This window comes from Argentina anserina, chromosome 4 (assembly GCF_933775445.1).
Source record: "Argentina anserina chromosome 4, drPotAnse1.1, whole genome shotgun sequence".
NCBI classification, from domain to species: Eukaryota; Viridiplantae; Streptophyta; class Magnoliopsida; order Rosales; family Rosaceae; genus Argentina; species Argentina anserina.
Window position 1 is genome coordinate 27262189 of NC_065875.1, and position 19406 is coordinate 27281594.

A 19406-nucleotide genomic window follows, 5' to 3' on the forward strand; every position below is an offset into this window, starting at 1 on the left:
TGTAATACTGTAGACGCTAACTGGTTCCTGAAAGTATGTCGTCCGACTTCCTGTCTACATTTTGGGTATTAGTGTTGCTGTTTTGTACTAGGACTGTACTTCAAGTTTCCACACTGTCCGTACAATGATATCTGGACGCGTTAATCGGTTGATCCCGTGACAGAGATTGTTATGTGTGTACCGAATTCTTCACGTTACTTTATGATTAGCCAAGTCAATATTAATCAAAACAAACATTTGATGGACCATAGTTATGTTCAACTCCTATATTCATTACAAAATTAACTCAGCATTCTTCATCATAATACATCATTTATTCGTGAACCGTTATCTGTACAAGCACTGTTCATAACTTTATCATGACACCGCTATCCCCTTATCACTTCATCAACTCCCAGTTTCTACCACAGAAAAAACCTCCCCATAATACGACTATCAACATGAGCAAACTTCTTTCCATAACTCTTCTCTTAGCTGGCATGTATATCCTCAAAATATTTAACAAATTCCCCAACTTAGTATCCACAATTCAAAGTATTTATCATTCAAATTTGCACTACTTTCCATCTTTAACACTAGTACTTTTTTCATGCATCTCACCTCACATGGCAACAGAGCCATGCTTGCTTTCTCAATTCTTAGTATAAAAAAGATATATATAAATGTGTGTATATATATACCTTCAGCTATAACACCAACTATAACACCTTCAGCAACAACAAATCCGCTGGAAAAGGAAAATCGCATTTTAGTGCATGTAGCTAAAGCATAAGGCACAGTATAGTAATTGCTGTAATGAAAAGAGAACCATTTTCAATTTCTCCTTAAATAAAATATGCTGGGAACCAGTTATTATTTCTTTGAGTGGACCAGTTTCAAGTTCGATCATCATAGTGTAACCGTAACCTCAAAAATATGTTTTTGACATAAAAAGGAACAGAAATTAAGCATGATACGCTCGCTACTCAGTTGTAGAAACTTAATCACGGCCGCCGTCTTAGTTCTCTACTTTTCTCCAAGGTCCATTTGAAAGAACATCTAATAGCAATTGTTGATTGTCCTGATTATGAAATTAAACAAACTCAGAGGAAATAAAACATGTAAAGGCATAGTACGAACTGTACGATTATCCAAGTCTTCAAATGACATCATTACCTGTGCTAGTAGTAGCATCTCCTTGGTGGCATGTGTAATATAGTAGGCACAACCCATCAAATCTGAGTTCTCAAATTTTAGATCACACCAAATAGGTTCTTTAATATCGGTAGGTTGAGTAATATGGCTGCAAAAACCTATCCACTTCTCACAGCATTCTGAGGATTTCATCTTTACTATGTATATCATAAAGGACCCTGCAATGCATAACCAGTGGACTGAGCGCCTACAAATATCTACATCAAATCTGAAAAAAAAAAACAAAAATGTCACTTATGTTCATATTGAATCATTGTAAAGTACTTAATAATATACATAGAAATATACATACTTATTGAGATATTCCACAAGATCTGGTGGACTCAAGATATTTTCATGATTCTTATCAAGTATAACAAACATGGTTTTTCCATTAAAAACCATGTTTGCATACTTAGACTTTGCTGGATTTAAAAGCTCTCGAACAAAGGATCCTATATACACGAACTCGGGTCGTAGCCCATTCCTCAAAGATCTAACTGAAAAAAAAATACACAAAATAAAAGAACTCAATATGTTTTAATTCCAATCATTAAAGACAGATAATTATTTTATTAAAAAGAAGAGAAATTTTGAAGCTCTCCCAAATTTTGGTCTTGAAATAGATTTCTAACCTTGTTTTTTCTACTCATTGAAATCTAACTCAAATAAGAGACAATAAGACTATAATACATTCAGAAACAGTCAAGACAAATATTATACTACGGTTGTAAGTTATTTCATTGCATCTTCTTTTCAGTTGATAGCACACACAATAATAACTTGATGTAAGTAAATGATTCTATTTATTGTATCCAATGTGTCTGATGCAGCTGTGAACATAAGAATTATGATATGGTGTTTGATCTGGGAATCGTCTCTTATCCCATAAATGATGATATGAAGTTAATGGTTTGATCTGCATGACTATAGACCATGAACTAAATTACTGTTGCACTACCAATGCATATTTATTAGAGTCAACTGAGCTCTTAACTGATGTATCAGCCTCCTTCAATTCCATTCTTAAAAAAAAAAATTGTCTCCTTCAATTGATTTCTTTTTAATCATGTTAAAGCAGGTAAACTTATATCGATTGGTTTGGTATGTTACTGCTCTAGTGATTCTTGAAAAAGGTATCATATTCTTTTCTAATTATAAGCATCAATCTAACAGAGATTGATAAAATCAAAATCCCATAAAAAAAATCGGGTTGATCATGCATGGTAGTAGTGCCTAAATTGAGTTGCTCCTGAACATTATATGACAGGGAAACAACTGACAAACATACATCTTCGCATCCCTCTGAATATATATAATGCTTGTTTCCAATTCCCTCTAGGTGAGCTCTTCTATTCCCCCAATTTTATTAAGTGGCTGGCTCTTTTCACCTCCATTTTATCAGGTTATTGACTATTTTTAGCCCCATCATCATTATTAAACCCCACAGATCAACGTCACCTACAACGACATGTCCAAAAAAAAAAATCACCTACAACGACATATGTGCGTCGTTTAGGCTGATCATTGCATTTGTTTCAAGTTTTTTTTTTGTTTCAAGTTTTAAAATGCTCCCTTGAATCTAAATTACATGGAAGTAGAAGGAGATTGTCTCCTTTATGATCATGATTCATGAGGGAACTAACCCGCACAAAAGTTTTCTCAAAATGAATAAATTTTCATGGAATCATACTTCAATATATATATAATTGTGTTCATAATGAAACAATCATGCTCAGTCAAATTTCTATAGTAGACATCACATTTTTTTGTCAAGTATAAGATGAAGTTTAATTATCAAGTATCACAACGAGCAACAAGGGGAAGAACATGATTTTCATGTCATATTGACAAGCAAAATAAATAGTAGTCGTAAAAGGGACCATGGAAAAGAAAAGGAGAATTGAGTTGATGATTAGGGGCAATAATGTAGACTTTCGACACACTAATATGGTTATGATTTAACCGTTTCATAAAACAAAGTTAAAAATCAATTTAGTGACCAACCTAATTTTCATTAAAAGTTTTTCTTAATGAAAATAAATATCTTATTACCTTTAAGAACCCCACCAGAGTAGGGATCTCTAAACACTGCTCTTATCAATTGATCCTCCACGTCTTGTTTGCTTACTGTTCCCTTGGCTGCTTTCAAGCTGATAGAATTGTTTTAAAGGAAAAGATAAATAAAAATTCACTTTTTCTTAAGAAAATATTAAAGATTTTATCATTACATACCCAGATAAGTTGTTTAATGCTTCCACAGAACCGCTTCCAGTACCAAAAATTGTATCATTTATCTCTGTTGCTCCATCAAGATGGTCATCCCCCACTGCAATTACTCTATATCTCTACAAGAGCAAAAATAATAATTGACGTTAGTACAAATAATATTTAAGATTTTATTCTATAAAAAAAATAACTATGTTAAAACACATACGTGTTCATGATCAATCCAAGTAAAGAAAAAAACTGTGGCCGCGAGCTCATTTTTTGGGTCCCTTCTGTTGTTACGAAAATATATCGTGGCAGCTATGCCAATATCATCAATACTTGGTCCTCGTCCATGTCTTGTATACTCTTCAAATAGGTGTATTTCGACGTGGCCAATCATCTTTAAGCTCCTCCCCCCATCTCCAGCAAGAGTTGCATACACTCCGTTTAAGATCTCTATAAATTTACTGTCACATTCGCTCGCCAATCGCTCCATGATCCTCTTGTTGTTTGGATTATCAGCTAAAATACAACACAAAAAAGTGAACATTATTATAACTAAAAATGAAGTACAACCTTTGACAACTGTACAAACAAAATGAAATTTGAATGTACCTATATATGATTGTGTTCTTTGTGAATCCACTGCAATTAAGATTTCATTTGGAAACGGGTGAACACACAGAATTGTTGTTCCATGCCATGAATGCGTATTGTATTTAGGATACTCCCCATCATCAAATGCCTAAAATTCAATTAGACAAAAATGTGGCAATTATAATCCAATTATGTGAAATTTTTTCTAGTCCTAGAATGCAAGAGAAATTCAATAACTAGGAATGTTATTAAAAAATTCAGATTTAATTTGGCATAGAGAATGTAAGGTCCATACTCTCTGTCTTTGCATTTCATGCTCTTTCTCTTGCCTTAACATTGATAGGAGTTGACTCTGCACAACAGATGGTACATAAAATTATTTTGATATCATCTACTGATATGACCAATCCAAAACCACAATTCAAATAACTTTTAGCATACTGGTCTAGCCTTAAAATTACTTACACCATCATCCGAGAATCCAGGTCCTGTTTCTTTTTCCCAAGCTTTAGTTAATGTTTCCACCATTCCTGCTCCGATTACCATTCAAAACAAAGTACTTGAAAACTATGAATACAATCTGGTGCATATTTTAAACTCAATTTAAGTTCCTAACAACAATCCATCTCTATAAACCATTACAAAAACCATCACTCTCCTTTAGAGAGTAGTAATTAATGAATACTAAGAGCTGCATATAAGTAATTGACACATCTTCTCTGTAGCTATGTGAATGTGTTGAAACCACAAATACATCCATCCTTATCTGCACACTATATTTAGAAGGATCACAGCTCCTAAGAATATTATGTATACTAATGAGAGGACATTGAGTTTGCTGCTGATCTATTATCTCGGATTTCATACTGATTGATATAATTTTACAATAACAGCAGTTCTCACATCAGAATATAATGAACCAATGTTCCAGAAAATAGTTTTATTTAATGATGGTATTATTGGTATACGCTCACTCTGAAACTCTCTTCTGCTAATGCTCCCAGCCTAACAGGGCATTGCCAGCCCTCAGTAGCGATATAAAAACCTAAAAGAACAAAGAAAGAAAGAAAGTACCGGACTCTACAACTTCAGTTTTTGAGTATTCCTCGAGAGCTTTGTCGACCATGTTGGACTTGGGGATCTGCTGGATATCGGGGTAGAGCTGCTTCTCTTTCAGGATGTCGGTTTTGGACCTGCAGTTAAAGACTCCCACGTCACCGTTAACGGATAACTTTCTCTGACTCCTGAAAAAATCAATAACAAAGCACATCTTCTCATTTTCGCACAGTTTATGTATGTGGAAGTATCAAAGCCTTCAAACCAGTTTCATATCAGAGCAGGAACGAAGCGATTTGTTACCATGACTCGCTAAGATGTATGGGTAGCTGAGGTTCATCGTTGAAGAGCTCCGTCGTCGATGTCGATGAGTCCTCGGGAGCCTTCTCAACCATGTTGGACTTGGGGCTCTGCTGGACGTCGGTGTTGAGCTGCTTCTCTTTCAGGAGGTCGGTTTTGGACCTGCAGATACAGACTCCAACGTCACTGTTAACGGATAACTTTCTCGGACTCCTGAAAAAAATAAAAAACAAGGCAGATTTTCTCATTTTCGCTGATAGTTTGTGGAAATATCAAAACCTTAAAACCAGTTTCGTATAGAACAGAAACGAAGTGATTTGTTACCATGACTCGCTAAGCTGTATGGCTAGCTGTGATTCATCGTTGAAGAGCTCCTTCGTCGACGTCGAAGACTCCTCGAGAGCCTTGTCGACCATGTTGACTCCTGGAGGTCGGGGTAGATCGAGCTGCTTCTCTTTAAGGAGGTCGGTTTTGGACCTGCAGATCTGCTCGTCGGGTAGAGCTGCCGCCTCTCCCCAAGAAACTTCAGATGAGTGATGAGCTCTCTCTCAATATTTCAGCAAACCCACACAGACCAACTCCTAAATATAAGAGACACAGTAGTAGGGTTTTGCAACGGAGAGCTCTCCCTCTATTGTCTTCACTCTCTCTCCCTCTGTCTCTCTCACAGCTGTTGTTGTGGAAGATCTCTTTGGCGGGGACCATGGTTCCCTCCTTGAAAATATCTTAAGAATGAATCTGGACCATCCAATCTTAATGGATGCCCAGGATTTCTTTCTTCAGAAGGCATGCGGAAAACTGTGAGTGGGGTCCACTTTTGAAAATGAAGGATTCTGATTGGGGAAGAGAATTTGGCGTCTACCTCGACATGCAATTTCTATTTTCTTTGCCTTTGGGCAATAGTGGTGAGTGAGATGAAGAAATGGATAATAAGAGGAAAGGGAATGAGGTTGTCTTCCATCAAAAGGTTCTAAGATCTTAGAGTTGGAAAAAGGTTCAAAGATTTTAGAGTTGGAATTTTGCATATGATCTTATCTAGGAGAGGCTAATTTGATGGATACAGGAATTTATTGACACGTTGTTGCTGTTAGAATAATCAGTTATATACAGTTGGCTTTAAATTCAATATATTGTCCACTCTAATATTATGTTTTGTTCAAAAATTCATTCTACATATTTTTTGTCCAACTAATTTAGCGCACTTGCGCTCTTATCCGAAGTAAACTAATTTAGTTCAAGTTTATTTGTTACATTATTTGCATTGCCATTTTGGCCAAGTGTTGCCCCATTTTTACAATTTTATATTCAACTATCTAATTTCCTCATTATGTTGGACAATTTTTCTGTGTGTTTTGCTTAGAAATGATAAGAAGGGACTAGTTAACTCTAAGGACGTAACTCGTGAAATAAATTGGCTAAAACTAAATATCACATGAACCTAGCTAAAGAAGTAAACAAGAAATAAGAGTATTTAACCCGATATGCCTAGTACTGGAGTAGCATTTACATTCGGTGAGGTTGCAAGTAGCTAATTTGTTGCTCCTTCTGAACTGGCATGGTCAGTCTTCAAACAAGAGCATTATCAGCGGCCAAGAGTCCCACCGTCCACACTTGTTTTTATGCCTACAAATAGGTCATATCAGAGTGTCTGAGCAGCTCGAACCACCACCACCACGCACCTCTGGCTCTGGCACACACAGCTTTCTGACGCCCATTGCAGCTTTAAAGACTTTTTACCCACTTCTAACTTCAAATGCAGAACTTCCTAATGGTAAATATTTCTGTTGCATTTTGGGAAAAGATTCTGGGTTTAACCTCACTGCTCTGCTTGGGCGTTAACATGGAATTAAGCCAACCAAAGACCAGTCTGAGGCTCTGAGGCGCTGACATTGCTTCTGTGACTAATATACGTCCCCTATATTGCAGCCTATGTAGCAAGACTGGGAAGCCTCCTCCAACTCCATTTTTTCAAAAGCTCCATTTTTCTTAATTTGTTGGTTGTACATACAATTTCTTCAGAGCTCTTGCTCAGGTAAGTCCAAAACAGTTTGAATTTCAAAATAAAGATTCTAGGGACCTCTTGCTGATCCTAAATTGTTACAAATTTACTTAGTCTTTCACGTACGTAAATGTTATATAGTTGTATAGCATTATTCCTTCACGTACTCCTAAGCCTTATGTACGTAAGAATGGATGTTCTATAGTTCTAGTGGATTGGTGCTCTATTGCGCACCTACCCTTTTACCGGTTATACTCATTTTACCCACCCATTAGATGGTTAAACTATTTTACCCGTCGACCGAATCCAAGGGTTGATGAATAAGAGCAACAGTGGCTCTGGAGCACAACAAAGACTACAATTTTGTCTCAAAGAGAAGGAGACTGTCCTTGAAGAATTGGAAATTGAAACACATTAACAAATAATGCAAAATCCATGATCATGGATTCAACAAATGATGGATTGAATTAAACCAAGGGAAACAGCGCAAGCACTTCATTAAGAAAAAGCACTGGAAGAACTCATAAATATGGACACAGACAACCCAATTAGCAGATCCCAATTTTAATAAAATTTATCCATTGACGAAAAAAAAATATAACCTAGAACATGACACCGTGAAAAAAAAAACCAAAATGAAAAGGTAAAAAGGTCAAATTATATATATAATAACAAAAAGAGCAAAACCAGAGACCATGTGATAAAATAACCGAGACACCAAGTTAGACCGAGGCAATGCTGCTCTTTCCGCCCAAGTGTATATTCTCGAGCCTCTGCCTTCCCATCGGCAAACATGTTCCTGCCACTCATCTCCCGCAGTGGTTTCTCAGCCCTTGAACAAATCGTTTGTAAACGATTATTCAATAATTATGCATACCAGTACTTAATTAATTGGTCTAATGTTGCATAAAGTTATGTTTATGGTGAAAATTAAGGAAATTTAGCTGTGACTACTATACATTCTTATGTTCTTAATTATATATCTTTTTATCATTAACCAAAACTATATATATATATATATATCTTTTATGGGTATCTAGCAACAGAATTGCAATCAATCAGGCACCTGTCAGTTACAATTAAGTTCAGAGGATCAGTGGCTGGGGGAGGGTGCAATAAAACTTGCTATGCAATAATTTTAGCCTGGTATTGTGTTTAATGAGGCTATGTATTGATCCATTTGTAATGGTTACAAACGGCACAACATTACATATGATCGACTTCCCCAAGGACAAGCTGGTTCGTGCTGCGAGTATATGATCGTCCATTTGATCGAGCCAAATTAAGTTGATTACATATGACGAAGTCTTTATTCCAGATTCATCATCGGAACGAATGATATCTATGTTCCAAGATTCAACATGAGTAAATTAAGGCAAGTTTACTGTGTGTACGAAATAAGCTATAACGAGTTGTAGTTGATGCAAAATAGCTAGACTGGTTTAATCAGAGTGATTTCGGTGTAATTTTATGTTGTTAATGTGACTTAATTTATGAGGAGAAAATTAAAGACATCTTGAGAAATTTATATATTAGCTAAATTGTTTTGCTAATATTCTTTTTTATTTGTTCTTGTTCAAATTGAATCTGTCCGATTTAGAACTGAAATCTCATGAGACCAGTCATCAGATAGGATCACAATACACATACCAGGGCATTGACATTTGCCACCAAAAAAAAACTAGCTCGATCGTACGCATCTCGAAATATTAAACCATAATTACCAACATTTTCGGGGCGCATGTGAAATTTGTACTGTCGAGCACGTGTTGATGATATCATCATACCTCTTTGGTGCTTAAGCCAATGAGTCCATAATATTACTTGGTTACCAAATAAATGCTTCAAGGAAAACTGTACCATATGAAATTGAAGCAAGTTGTGTTCATAAGTGAATTAGCTAGCTAGCAAAGCGAACTGACTAAACATGGCAAAGATAAGTCCACAATAGATAACATGTGTTGATAAATCCACAACTCCAGGTATTCGGCCAAACTTTTATTAATACATCCGTAAGGCGGAGGTTCTTCAGTCCACCCTGTGAACCTTCACCTACATACACACTAACGGCGCGTGTAATGCACGCTCTGTTACTCAACTTACTCTAACTCCAAACAGTGACTGTCAAAACCCGATCTACCACGGTACCATCATTTATTTGTATCCCTTTCTTTCCTTTCATGGCGACGTCTTGTTCGCCCCTGGCACGCAGCTCGCTCGACGGTACAGTGCTTCAACTCCCCTCTCGAAATCGTTGTGAAGCTCTCCATGTCCTTACATCTCACAAAATCAAAGACGCACCCAGGCCGACGGTGCAGTCCCAACATCTTCCTCTTCAAATACCAACCTTTATATTGAAGGTATGATGGTATAAGAGCCGTTTGTGATTAAGAATTGACGCATGAAACACAAAATAATTTGCAGCAAAGAGAACAAGGAAAAAACCCAGCAAAATAAGATATCATTTGGGGATCGTTCTTGACAACTATTCTGGTCTCTAATTCCCTGTAGAATTCCAATTAAACTGAAAAGGATAGGTATGTGATAAACTGATAATCTTGGGCCTGCAATAGTTTTATGGGACTGATCATTAGAACTGAATGCTTATTGTGATTAGAGCTGCGATGGAGACATGGAGTCAAATAAGTCAATATGAATGTCAGAGTACAGTGACAAAATAAATAAATAAAAGAGGAAGAAAGTATTGTCTGCATGGGGAGCTCAGTGATAATGTCACCTTTTTAGAAGGTAGCAACCCAAGTTCAAGCGACCTTTCATGCGCTTTTTTTTTAATTCTCTCAAATTTGGTACTCCCTTTTAAAACTAAACATGGAGAACCTTCTTTTTATTCTTTGACAGATATATTTAATAATTACAAATTAGAATATATTATCAACTCATTAACTTACTATATTAAGAAGTTCCACCGAAGTGTATACTAATGTATATAACCAACGTGGCCGAATTAGATGAAATTTTTAAAGAGTTCATACATATAAATACCGATTACACTAGTTGGTGTCGATTAATCCAATGAAGTTTTTCTTCATATTTGTCGCTTCATAGTGTAAAAACTAACAAGTTTATTTTAACTTAATATGAAGGTTCTGTTATATTAATTGACACTTTAGCGATTGATAAGTCCAATTTGAAATCTTATCAATCAACACGAGCCGATGTGATTGGCATGATTAGTTAGTGACAGTTTAAAAATTTTGTCCGATTTCAACATCATTTGATCGTCCGTACTTACGGTCAACAAAAAAAGAGATGGTTTTACATATTAAAATCTCTTTGACCGGGATCTTATCAAATGAATTTTGGACTCGATCGACACCGGTAGATGTGATCGGTATATATATTTAGGGACCTTATAAAATTTCGTCTATTTTCGACATGGTTTAACCGTTCGTACCTACGGTCAACAAAAGAATATGCGTTTTGACATATTAAAACCTCATTGACCGGGGATTTGCCAAATGAATTTTATCGGTGCGACCGTGCACGATCGGTGATAAAATTTATGTGATTTCACATATGCAAATGGCTTTCAACGTTTTCATATTTGTAATGGATCATCTTTTAGGGCATATTAGTGGTGTTTTCGGTTTATCGGAAATTTCGACTGTCAGACGAGGTTCGAATTGGATGAAATTTTTACAGGGTCACTAAATATAAGTAACGATCACATTGGCTGGTGTCGATTAATTCTGAGAAGTTTCCTTCATGTTGTCACTTCATAATGTAATAGTTTTATTTTAAACATAGTATAAAACGGTTATGATACATTAGTGGACAGTTCGGCGATTGAAACTTCGGTTTTGAATACGGTCCATCGATACCAACATATATGATCGGTATATATATTTAAGGACTCCAAAATAATTCCGTCCTATTTGGACATCGTTCAACTGTCTGTATTAACTATATATGTCATTATATAAGGGTAACTATGTGATGCGACAAAAAATATCTGAAATATTTCATAATCGTAGATAGACACATCACCTTGAGTTATGTAGTAATTTTTCAATAATTGTTCGAGCTCCTGATTTTTATTTATTAATATTTTTGAGGCGTTTCAGTATTTTAAAATTATCATAAATTTTTTATAACACATGGCACAAATAGTAATGTTACATCTCTCTAACATTTGAACAGATGTGCCACATGTGGCAAGAATTTAAATTTGCGCACAATAAATTTTATGTTTATACATTAAAATTAGTTTTTTAATTGAATTGAATTCACAAATAATTTAATTAAATGTGACTATGGTCTTCGCCAATCCCATCAAGAAATATCCACCGTGGTCGACTTCTCTTCAATATGTTGCCTACTGCAAAGAAACGTATGGCCAATTGGCCACCGTCCTCCACAGTCTACCCATGGCACCCCTTATTCTCACCAAACCTTTACCCCATCAAACAATGCCCACCACCACGATGCACTCCTAATCCCCTCCGACATATTTTTATGCAGCATGTAAAAGTTTGGTCAAAGTTGGATCTTTTTTACCATCTGATTTTCTAATCAACCTAAATAAATGTGTTTATCTATTTAAAAACCGCCCGCATTGATCGGGTACCTTCTAATTGGGGCTCTAGGGTCTGACCACACAAAATATTTCTCAATAATTATGTGACTCAGGAGATGTAAAGAAGATTCGGCCTTCGCATCCCTGAAATGGGTCCATCCATTGAGCGTATTAGTGGTATACTTGGTTCTTACAATGTTTAGATGATCAAATGATATACAATGTTTACAATCTAAAAATATGTGTACATTTGTCATCTGATCTATAATCATATGACTCATATCGATTTGTTGTCTAAATTACAACTATATAATTATCTTAATTAAGGCGAGAGCATCCCACTCACTAAGGCGAAAACTTTTCCAACAACACTGCTCTTGGATGTGGAGGTCCGCAACACTATTTTGGTGTATATTTCTATTTTTGCACCACTTTTTGATCGAATTTCCTCATCTTCACCGTCTAGTATCTATATAATATTGTGTATATCATCTATGCAAAATTTCAGCCAATTTGGTGATTGTTAAGGCCCTGAAAATTACGTTTTTCTGTTAAAAACATGAACGGTTCATGTTTGACAGTATTCAGTCCGTCCATTTATTTTTCGATTTGAGGACCTTAAAAATTTGCAGAGATGATCTACACAATATTATTTAGATATTAGACGGTGAAGATGAGGAAATTCGACTGAAAAATGGTTCAAAAATAGAAATCCCCCACCAAAACCATTAGTGCGGACCTTCTTATTTGAGAAAATCTGTATATATATATAATTTATTCTAAATTAAAACTATATATATTATTATTATTATTGTCAATCAAAAAATGCATCTCCACAAATTTGAATTTAAGAAACAAACTTACATAAGACCAACAATAAAACCAGCATATTTAAGCTCAACTGTCCATACCCAATTACCCATCAAATTAAGGTTCCTTCAACAATCGTTTATTAGAATATGGAGAGAAGATTCCATCGTCTTCAACCTTCGATCTTCGCCTTTCCAGCGGCGGGTTTGGGTTTATTCACTCCTGCGATGCCTCGCCTTTGAAAACACTGGAGAATATTGCCTTTTGTTTGTGATTCCCAATCTACAACGAAATTAATGGACTTTGTTATTTGCAGATAGGAACCATGGCGTCAAATCACATGCTGGAAATTTCAGTTGCCCTCTTACTCTAAGATGTCAAATCGTTCCTGTCCAAAACACTAGCACTGCTGCTCGGAGTCGAAAAGGGAGATATAGTTAGCGAGTTGGAATTGGATTGAATTGAGGTGATTTATGGTCGGTCACCAATTTCTGGTAATGGAGAGAACTTGAAGAAAGGAGGAAGAGACGAAGTGGGGGACCATATGCAGTAATGTTTTAAACAACAACAATTGCACCAAAAGCCCGTAGTGTTCACTTAGGCTTGACAACACACTCCGTTAGTCAATAAAAGAATTGACCCAATTTTGTGGCTATTGTGCTGCCACATTAGTGAGATTTGCTGGATGTGAACCTTCACCCAGTGAAGAGAAGAATTTTCGAAAGTAAGGAACTGCAACAATATAACGTCATGGAAAAAAAAACTGAAAGAACAAAAAAGTACTCTAGCTGATCAATAACATGGCACCTTAAAAGGCTCCAAGAGAGTCATAATCAAATGATCAAGTAGAGGGCAGTGAGAAAAACAAAGATTTCCATTGATTCATCATCCGAAAACGATGAAGCATATGGTGGAATGTGAGACTCGGGAAACAACAGGATTATATGCGTGGACAAATATTTACAGCCATCTAGGCATGCATGCAGAATCATGGGATTCATAGCGTTACTTGTAACGCAAGTTGGGTCAGTTGGAGAATAGCTTTGTGTTGGGCTGTCAGGCCCATCAGTTTTAGACAGAAATGTGCAATTGGGCTCCGTAGTACAAATACAGTACACCTATTGATGACGTAATTGAGATTATCCATGCGTGATGTCATCAACCGCACGCGCCTTTTCCATTTCTCCATGCGCGGTTCTTCTCAATACTAGTAAAAGCTGGAATAATACCATAGTGAACTAGTGAAGTGCCGTGAAGTCCAAGTAAACTCACTTCAATCACCATTCGCCTTTGCTAAACTCAAGGCAAGAACAGTTCTTTCATCTTTCTTCGCTGGTTTTGATTACTGTTTACCGAGCTTACCAAGTTCTTTCAACCCTGGTAAAAGGGGAACTTCTCTTGTAACTTGTAAGTAGCTGAAATCATTTACATTTACTATTGGATTTATGTTTGTTTCCATTTCTAAATGGTTGCTGATTAATCTTATGTACTTGATTAGTATGTAGTAAAACATGTGACGGGCAAGTGACGGTCTCACAAAAGTGTTAGACAAAATATTAAAATAAGACAAAAAATAATTAATTTCTAAAACATAAGGACCAAAATTAAATATTTTGAAACTACGTGGGCAAACAAACATGGTTATGACACAAAACTACGGGACCATTCATAACATTTTCCCTTACAATTATATCATCACTAACTACTTGTATGTACATTGGTAATACCTGAAACCGAAATACCAAACATGTACATTGAATGTTTTTTTTTTTTTTTGTAATCGTTAACCCAATTTCAAGTTTCAAGTAAATTGCAACTAAGGTAGAATCAAACTCACTTGTATCGATGCAAATTAAGGTGAAAAATGCTTAAGCAAATGACACTATAGAGTGAATTAATCGTTGGCAACAAAGTAAGTAAGGGTGATGATCTTAAAACCCTTCTATTATTCGACCAAAATCAAAAGAACATAGAGAGGTCAAAAGTGTTTTTACCCTCAAGACCCAAAAGAACCCCAAGCCCATAAAGCATTCGTAGCCCGACCGATCAAAAACCCTTCACTTCACTTCTCTCTAAAACCCCTAAAAAAACACTAGGGCTTTCGACTCCAAACTCTTCAAAGTTCAAACAATGAAGAAGCCAATATCGAAGACAACTCGGAAGCAAAAGCTACTGTCGGAGGTCAATGAGATCGAGCTTCTCAATTCATGGATCGAATCCAAGAAACCCGACAGCGGTTCCAACCCCATGTCCCTCCCGCCTCTCCCCTCCAACTCCCCCATTGGGCGCGTGGACTCCACTTCCTTCTCCCGCTACGCCGGCGCCACCAAGTTCGCCGAGCTCCCCATCTCCCGGAAGACCAGGGACGCCCTGCGCCAGGCCAACTACAAAGACATGACAGATATTCAGAGGGCGTGTTTGCCCCACGCGCTCTGCGGCAGGGACATTCTCGGCGCCGCCAAGACCGGCTCCGGCAAGACTCTCGCTTTTTTGATTCCGGTATGTGGGTTTGGGTAAAGGGACGGGCTTTGTATCTGGGTGGTTGTTGGAATTTTGAGTTGCTTGGGTTTTGGGGGGAGTTGTTTTGGTTTGGTGGATTGAGGTGTGGAAGATTGGTTTTTTACTGTTTGGTTTTTACATTTCTGGCTTGGTGTTTGTGAGAAATGCAAGTTACTGTTGAGGTTTGTGGGTTTTAGGTAGTGATAGTGTTCGGTTTAGTTAATTGAGTTGTGTGATTGTTGCTTTGAGTCAGATTATTGGCTTTGCTTTTCGATAGTTGATGTTGCTTTGAATTGTGATGCTTGATTTTGTGAGAGGTGAACAGTAGTGTCAATGGCTAGTATTTCTTTTTATTTGAGAATGATGGCTGATATTTTGTTTTCTGTTGATTGAGTTTTGCAACATTTGATTTGTGTCGAATTATTGGATTAGATTTCTAAAGTATTGATCTTTTTTGAATTTTTTTTGCATGTTTGTGTGTGGGTTGTATTTGAATTACATGCTTTACATTTTCTATAATCACCAAGTATTTATGTTATCCTTTTGTATTTAGAATGTCTACCTTTTTGCTTAACCTCTCGCACTTTGTGGATTTCAGCTTCTGGAGAAATTGTATAAAGAGAGATGGAATCCTGAGGATGGGGTTGGCTGCATTATTATATCTCCGACAAGGGAACTAGCTAGTCAAACGTTTGATGTGCTAAGAGCAGTTGGAAAGCACCATAATTTTAGTGCCGGCCTCCTAATTGGTGGTCGGAAAGATGTTGAAGCCGAGAAGGAGCGAGTAAATGAATTGAACATACTGGTTTGTACTCCTGGACGACTTCTACAGCACATGGATGAGACGCCAAATTTTGAATGTTCACAGCTACAGGTCTACTTTTTTCTTTCCTGTTTGCTTTTGAAATAGGGGTTTTTTGTTTGCTCTTAAATTATAGTGTTGACTTAGTATAGTTGGAAATATGGCTCTTTGTTGCTGCTTAGTTTGCATTGGTTTAAAAACGTAGTTATCAGAATTTGTTTTGATTCTATTAGTCTTCTGTTAGCATTTGTTCTATTATTTTTTTGTTGATAGTTGTTCATATTAATATTTCCTTAATCAAGTCCTACGTATATATATCTGCTCACTTGGGTGAACTTTCCTTGCCAGAGAACAGGTTTTGGTCCTCGATGAGGCCGATCGTATTCTTGATGTGGGATTTAAGAAGGCACTGAATGCCATCATTTCACAGCTACCTAAGAGAAGACAAACGTTTCTCTTCTCTGCAACTCAAACAAAGTCAGTTCAAGATCTTGCAAGACTTAGTTTGAAGGATCCAGAGTACCTTAGTGTGCATGAGCAAGCTACAAGAGCAACTCCAAATCGTTTGAAACAAACTGCAATGATTGTTCCTCTCGATAAAAAGCTAGATATGCTGTGGAGCTTCATAAAGGCGCATCTGAATTCTAGGATTTTAGTGTTCTTATCCACGCGTAAACAGGTGCCATTGTGTTTCTCATTCTACTGATGCACAATTATGTCATGCCAGAAAATGTCAGCATAGCGTATGCAAGAGTTGATCTGGCTGCTGGTGGCTAGCCTACTATTTTCCTTTATAAGGAAGATCAGTCTAGTTCCAGTGGACTTATCACCTTCATTCATATCATTTATCAGTTCCTTTGGCTGTTGGTATTACCAAGTCTTCTTGTATATGATTTAAATTATATTATTGCTGATTAGGTTAAATTGCTTCTTTAATAGGTAAAGTTTGTCTATGAAGCATTTAAGAAGCTCCGTCCTGGAATACCCCTGAAGTGTCTTCATGGTAAGATGAAGCAAGAGGGACGAATGGGGACATACTCACAGTTCCATGAAAAAGCTACAGTTCTCTTTTCGACTGATGTAGCATCAAGAGGCCTTGATTTCAACCAGGCAGTCGATTGGGTTGTTCAGGTGGGTTGTTGGCTGCTCCCAAGATTATTGTTATATGCTGTTGTATGTGATGAATTTTTTTTTTGTTTTTGGTTTTTTTCATCAGTTCTTTATATCATCATCTCCCCATTTTTAGGTTGATTGTCCTGAAGATGTTGCATCCTATATACACAGAGTTGGCCGAACTGCACGCTATCAATCCGAAGGGAGATCACTTTTATTTGTGATGCCTTCAGAAACAAAAATGCTTGAGAAATTAGAAGCCGCAAAAATTCCTATAGAAAGTATTAAGGTACACCGTCTCTCTTTAAGAGGAAGTGGATACATTCTTTACTTCAAACTTTATTTATTTTTCCTTATGCTGCTTTCTCAGGTTAACAACAAGAGACTGCAACCTATCAGTGGGTTGTTGTCAGCTTTGCTAGTCAAGTACCCTGGAACACTTCCAAGTTTGGCGAAAAGGGCCTTTATTACGTATTTGAAGTCTATTCAAAATCACAAGGACAAAGAAGTTTTTGATGTGATGCAACTGCCAGTTGATGAGTTTTCGGCATCAATGGGTTTACCAATGACCCCCAGGATCCGTTTTTCAAACCATAAACTGAAGTCCAAGAAGCCGTTGGAACTGTCTCCCACTGTTGAACCAGAACAATCTGACATGGAGAATGCACTGGGGACTCCTAGAGAGGAGCTTGATATTGGTGATTCGGAGGAAGAGGAAGTGGAAGGTCTTCTTCGATTAAATGATACACCGACTGAGAGAGAGGAGGAAGGAAGACAAATTCCAGATATTATGTATGTTGCTGGTCTAACATACTGTTCATTTTTCTTTATTTTATTTATTTATTTTAATTATAAAATCAAACTATATATTCAGATCACTATCAATGAAAGCTTTGATGACTCGTTTGATTCACTCTTTTATTCTGTGCACATTTATACTGTAGGCCGGCAACTCGGGTTTTGAAGAAAAATAAGTTGAAGAAGATCCATCTCGATAAACCAACGGGACAAAGGACAATATTTGATGAAGACGGCATTGGTATGGACCCACTTGCAATGTTGTCTGTTCCCGCAGATCCCAGCATTCTTGATGGACTTCAAGGTATGTATTGATTCCTAAATTTTGATAAAATGAAACCAGAATGAGTCATAAAATAATTGGTTGATTCCTCTACAACCGAATGCCTGAACTTCCTATCACTGTGAGGTTGGTTTAGTTCTTGCCTCTGTCATAGCTCGGGTAGAATGAATGTAAAACAAGTTTTGATCACCTGAATCAAAGAATATGATGACTGTCACCACATGTTGTGTATGAACTGGAATGTCTTTGCAGCTTGCTTGGTTTAGTGTCCTGATATATATACATTAATTTTGCTGCAGACAAGAAAGAAGAATATCATATGAGGATGAGGGAAGAGGTGAAGAAGGGAGACAAGCAAGATAAGGAAACAGAGCGCAAGCGACGTCGTGAAATAAGAATGAATAAGAAGATGAAATTGAAGAGAGCAAATGCAGAAGAAGGGGATGACGTTTCTGAGTCGGAAGAAGAGCCATCTGATCATCCATCGCGCAAAAGGTCAAAGATATACTTTGATAGTGATGATGATGGTGAGAGAGAAGACAAGAAGAATAAAGCTGGATTATTTGCTGACAAAAGTTATATAGACCATCAGGAAGCTTTGGCTCTTAAATGGCTAGGTTCTATGCACAAGAACTAAACACTTCCATTGCCTAAAGTTTCGTATTTCCTATATAGCTTTGGAGCTAATCTCTTGGATAAAAAGGTGGCGCCTTAGATTTTGGTTACTTAAGCAGAGTGCTTCTCTTTCTCATTTATTATAGCTCCCATCTCTTCTTTGTTCCATATGATATTGAGCCGTGAATTATACTTTTATGATATGTTGAGTGGAAATTTGCAGTGGCATTTTACAATCTGGATTAAAAGTAACTAGCATTGTTCTGCATCAAAACCCATTATGGTTATAATCTGTGGGTCCCCAAATCAAAATCCTTGTGACAAACCAGTCGAGACCGTGTGACCCGACCCGACCCACTGCTCTCTTCGGAATAAAATGCGTAAGAAACCTATCATGGTTCTATCCTGCTCACTTTGAATACAAGAACTACTGAACTAGGGCTTCTTGGAATGGCTGGACCCGACGATGAGATTTGCCAGGGAGATGTAAGAAACCTAGCCATCTCCTTTGAGACTCTCGGCATCTCATCTCCGGGGGAGAAACCGTTCTTTTCATATTTCGTGGATTTTGTTAAGGTTCATCATACTAGTGCAAATAAAGCTATACTATATT

General features: G+C 37.0%; 1 protein-coding gene across 1 annotated transcript; it reads left to right on the top strand.

The window, feature by feature from the left end:
• Positions 1 to 14763: 14763 nt before the first annotated feature.
• On the top strand, positions 14764 to 19022 carry LOC126790679 (DEAD-box ATP-dependent RNA helicase 32). Its single transcript, XM_050517011.1, has 8 exons — positions 14764 to 15182; positions 15781 to 16056; positions 16340 to 16663; positions 16924 to 17115; positions 17231 to 17386; positions 17468 to 17889; positions 18042 to 18199; positions 18478 to 19022. The coding sequence occupies exons 1-8, from the start codon at positions 14814 to 14816 to the stop codon at positions 18813 to 18815; spliced, it is 2235 nt and encodes a 744-aa protein (XP_050372968.1). The 5' UTR covers positions 14764 to 14813; the 3' UTR covers positions 18816 to 19022.
• The last annotated feature ends 384 nt before the right edge of the window (positions 19023 to 19406 follow it).